This window comes from Entamoeba nuttalli (assembly GCF_000257125.1).
Source record: "Entamoeba nuttalli P19 unplaced genomic scaffold asmbl_2071, whole genome shotgun sequence".
In the NCBI taxonomy this organism is placed as follows: Eukaryota; Evosea; order Mastigamoebida; family Endamoebidae; genus Entamoeba; species Entamoeba nuttalli.
In genome coordinates, this window is record NW_008575051.1 from 1 (window position 1) to 3,590 (window position 3,590).

Here is a 3,590-nt window from a genome sequence, read left to right on the forward strand (position 1 = left end):
ATGTATTGTTATAATGTTAATTATTATCACGATAATATCATTAATTCTTTTCATTAGAATAGAACGTAACCTAAGAAAAAGAAATTCAGAAACAATTTGTGTTTTTAAGATGAAATATAGTAATATTCAATTTATAGAGCTTAGTCCAAATTCTCCATTAGTCATTAATAAGAGAAACATAACATTTGACTGTGAGAATGTATTTTTACCTGTTGGAAGTGAAACAAAAGATATAATATGTGTTGGCAATAATGGGAAAAACGAAATAAAAGTTCAATTTACATCTAAAGAACAGAATGATAAATTCCTTCTAAGAGTTCAACCACCATTGGTTGCGCTTGAAGGAGGGTATGCGTGTGAGTTTGAAATTTTTATTCAGCCATTGTGCACATGTAAAATAGAAGAGAAATTGTCAGTTATTGGATTTGATATGAAAGAAGGAAAGGAGATAATGGAAACAGTCACAGTCAAAACTGAAACAGAGATAACAACTAAGATTGATCCAGATGAATTAGTTCAAGAAAAGAAAATAGGAGAAGGAACATTTGGAATTGTTTATCTTGGAATTTTTAGAGGAAATAAAGTTGCTATTAAAAGAATGAAAGATATACAAGATGATGAAGATGCATTAACAGAATTTGAGAAAGAGATACTTATGTTAGATAAATTTAGATGTGATTATATTATTCACTTTTATGGAGCAGTATTTATTCCTAATAAAATATGTATGGTAACTGAATATGCAGAATATGGATCATTACAAGATATGATGAAAAAAGAAAAAAATATACAAATACGTTTATTTATGAAAATCAAAATATTGATTGATGCTGCAAAAGGAATTTCATATCTTCATTCAAATGGAATATTACATCGAGATATTAAACCCGATAATATTTTAGTATTATCAATTGATGAATTCTCAAAAGTAAATGGAAAATTAACAGACTTTGGGTCATCAAGAAATATTAATATGATGATGACGAATATGACATTCACAAAAGGGATAGGAACACCAACTTATATGGCTCCTGAAATTTTACAACAACAAAAATATAAAAAAGCAGCAGACATTTATTCATTTGGTATTACCATGTACGAAACATTCCACTGGGGTGAATGTTATCCAAAATTGTTATTCAAATTCCCATGGGCTATTGCTGATTTTATTAATAAAGGACAAAGAAGAGAAAGACCAGACAATATTTCAGAACCAATCTATAACCTAATCACACTTTGTTGGGCACAAGAACCTAAAGAAAGACTCCCTATTGATTCAATAATAGAAAAGTTAGAATCATTCTTACAAAGTTGTTAATTGTTAAATTTCAAATTTTTTTTTCAAATTATTTCTTTTTTGTTGTAAATAAAAATAACACAAAATATTGTTTTGTTTTTCTTTTTTCTATTTTTTTTTTTCATTTCTTTCATTCACTTCTCAATAAATTCGGGATTTTAAGGAAAAAAAGTTAAAAAAAGTTTTTTTTTAGAAAAGAAAAAAAGGAAAATAAAACGTTTTGATTAAGAATGAACTAAAAAACAACTAAAAGCACGAATGAGTGTTGTCAATAGTAATGGAACAACTGGACGATTACGAGTGAATGCCACAGTTCAAGGTAAACAACAGCAAGAAGAAACAATTAATATCCCGCCTTCCGTACAACAGAAACCAACAATACCACTGATTAAAAGTTCAAAAAAAGGAAATGAAATTGATACAGACAAAAACCCACCAACAGGATTAACAACAACTTCAAAAGAAGATAAGAAGAAATCATCAGAAAAAAAAGAAATAAAAACAACAACACCTCAAGAAAATATAGTTAAAGAAGAAATAAATGATAATATATTGAATGATGAAGAATTTAATCATGTCCAATGTAATGAACCAATTGATGACGATTATGATGGAATCGAAAAAAATGTGAAAAGAAAACAATTAAATCCAAGAAAGCCTTTAAAAGGAAAGAAAAAATTAAAGAAACCAAAAGAAACACATAAAACTTCAGAAGAAAAAGTTCAAGATGAAGTTCAAAAACAAGAAGTAAAAGATAGTTCACAAGAATTAATTGAAAATTCTCTACCAAAAGAAGATGTTAATGAGTCAAAAGAAATTACTGATCTTCCAAAAGATATTGTTGAGGAGCTAAAAGAATTAAGGGAAAAGACAAAAGAAGATGAAGTTATCGAAACTCATGCAAATACTGACCAAACAATAAAAGAAATAACAGAACCAGAACCTCCACCAAAAAGAAAACAACTTGGAGGTAAACAAAAAAAAGTTGATGAGATTTCAGACACACCAAAAAGAAAAGCACTTAATCCGAAAAAATCAAGTAAACTAAAAAATTGTATTTCCTCAGGTAAAGAAGAAACAACCACAAATGAAAACCAATTACAAAGTAAAGTTCCTGTTACAAAACAATTAACTAGTGATGGAGTTGGATCTCCCAAGAGCCCAAGAGCTAATCATATACCTAATGCATCTGTTTCTACATTACCAGCTGGTCATCAGTTGTTAATGGATGAGAATGAAGTAAAAGAAGTTATTCCACAAATACCAACGCGAATAACAATTGACAAACTTAACGTTGAAGAACACAAAAAGGAAACAAACCAAGAAGGAAAAATAACAAAAGATAAGAAAGACACTCAAATAAATAAAGTAAAAGAGAAAGATGAAAGTGAGGCAAAACCGAAAAAAGAAAAGAAACATAAAAAAAATAAGAAACATGAAGAAATAGAAGAAGATGATGGGGATGACCCAATGGTTACTAAACAATTAGTTGTAAAAACAGATAACGAAAGGTCTGTTTTTTCAATTGCTAATTCAATTGGAAGAGGTGCATATGGAGAAGTATTTCAAGGAATGAATACTGATAGTGGAGAATTTGTTGCAATTAAACAAATGAAAGTAAATAAAAAATCTGTAATGAAAGAGGTTATGGAAGAAATTAGATTACTTAAAAAATTGAAACATAAACATATTGTTAGATATATTGCATCAACAGAAAGTCATGGATTTCTTTATATTATAATGGAATATATGGAAAGTGGTTCATTATTAAATATTGTAAAGAAATTTAATCACTTAAATGAAAGTTTATCAGCAAAATATATTCATCAAGTATTAGATGGATTAGCATTTATTCATGACCAAGGTATTGTACATAGAGATATTAAAGCAGCTAATATTCTTGTAGCAAAAGATGGAAGTGTAAAAATTGCAGACTTTGGAGTTAGTGTTCAAATGAATGGAAATGAAAAACAAGAAGGAGGGAGTGATGAAGACCCAATTGGAACACCCAATTGGATGGCACCTGAAGTTATTCAAATGCAAGGGACTACAGTTAAAGCAGATATATGGGCATTAGGATGTACTGTTATTGAATTGATAACAGGAAATCCACCATATTATGATTTAAATCCAACAGCAGCATTATATAAAATAGTTAATGATGACTATCCACCGTTCCCAAGTACTGTTTCAGTACAACTAAAAGACTTTTTATTTTCATGTTTTAAAAGAAATCCAAATCAACGAGCGTCTTCAAGGGAACTATTAAAACATAAATGGTTTATTACTAATG

At 28.7% G+C, this 3,590-nt stretch overlaps 2 protein-coding genes across 2 annotated transcripts in view; both read left to right on the forward strand.

The window, feature by feature from the left end:
- Positions 1-109: 109 nt before the first annotated feature.
- ENU1_007880 (tyrosine kinase, putative) lies at positions 110-1,318 on the forward strand (the record flags this gene model as incomplete). The annotated part of the gene is made up of 1 exon (XM_008856590.1): positions 110-1,318. One exon carries the CDS (start codon positions 110-112, stop codon positions 1,316-1,318), a length of 1,209 nt encoding a protein of 402 aa, XP_008854812.1.
- A 237-nt stretch (positions 1,319-1,555) lies between these two features.
- ENU1_007890 (serine/threonine protein kinase, putative) overlaps positions 1,556-3,590 on the forward strand; it is a gene marked incomplete at both ends in the record, with an annotated part of 2,049 nt that continues 14 nt past the window's right edge. The window contains one exon of the mRNA XM_008856591.1: positions 1,556-3,590. This exon is cut by the window's right edge and continues 14 nt beyond it. Within this exon, the coding sequence (XP_008854813.1) occupies positions 1,556-3,590 (2,035 nt within the window).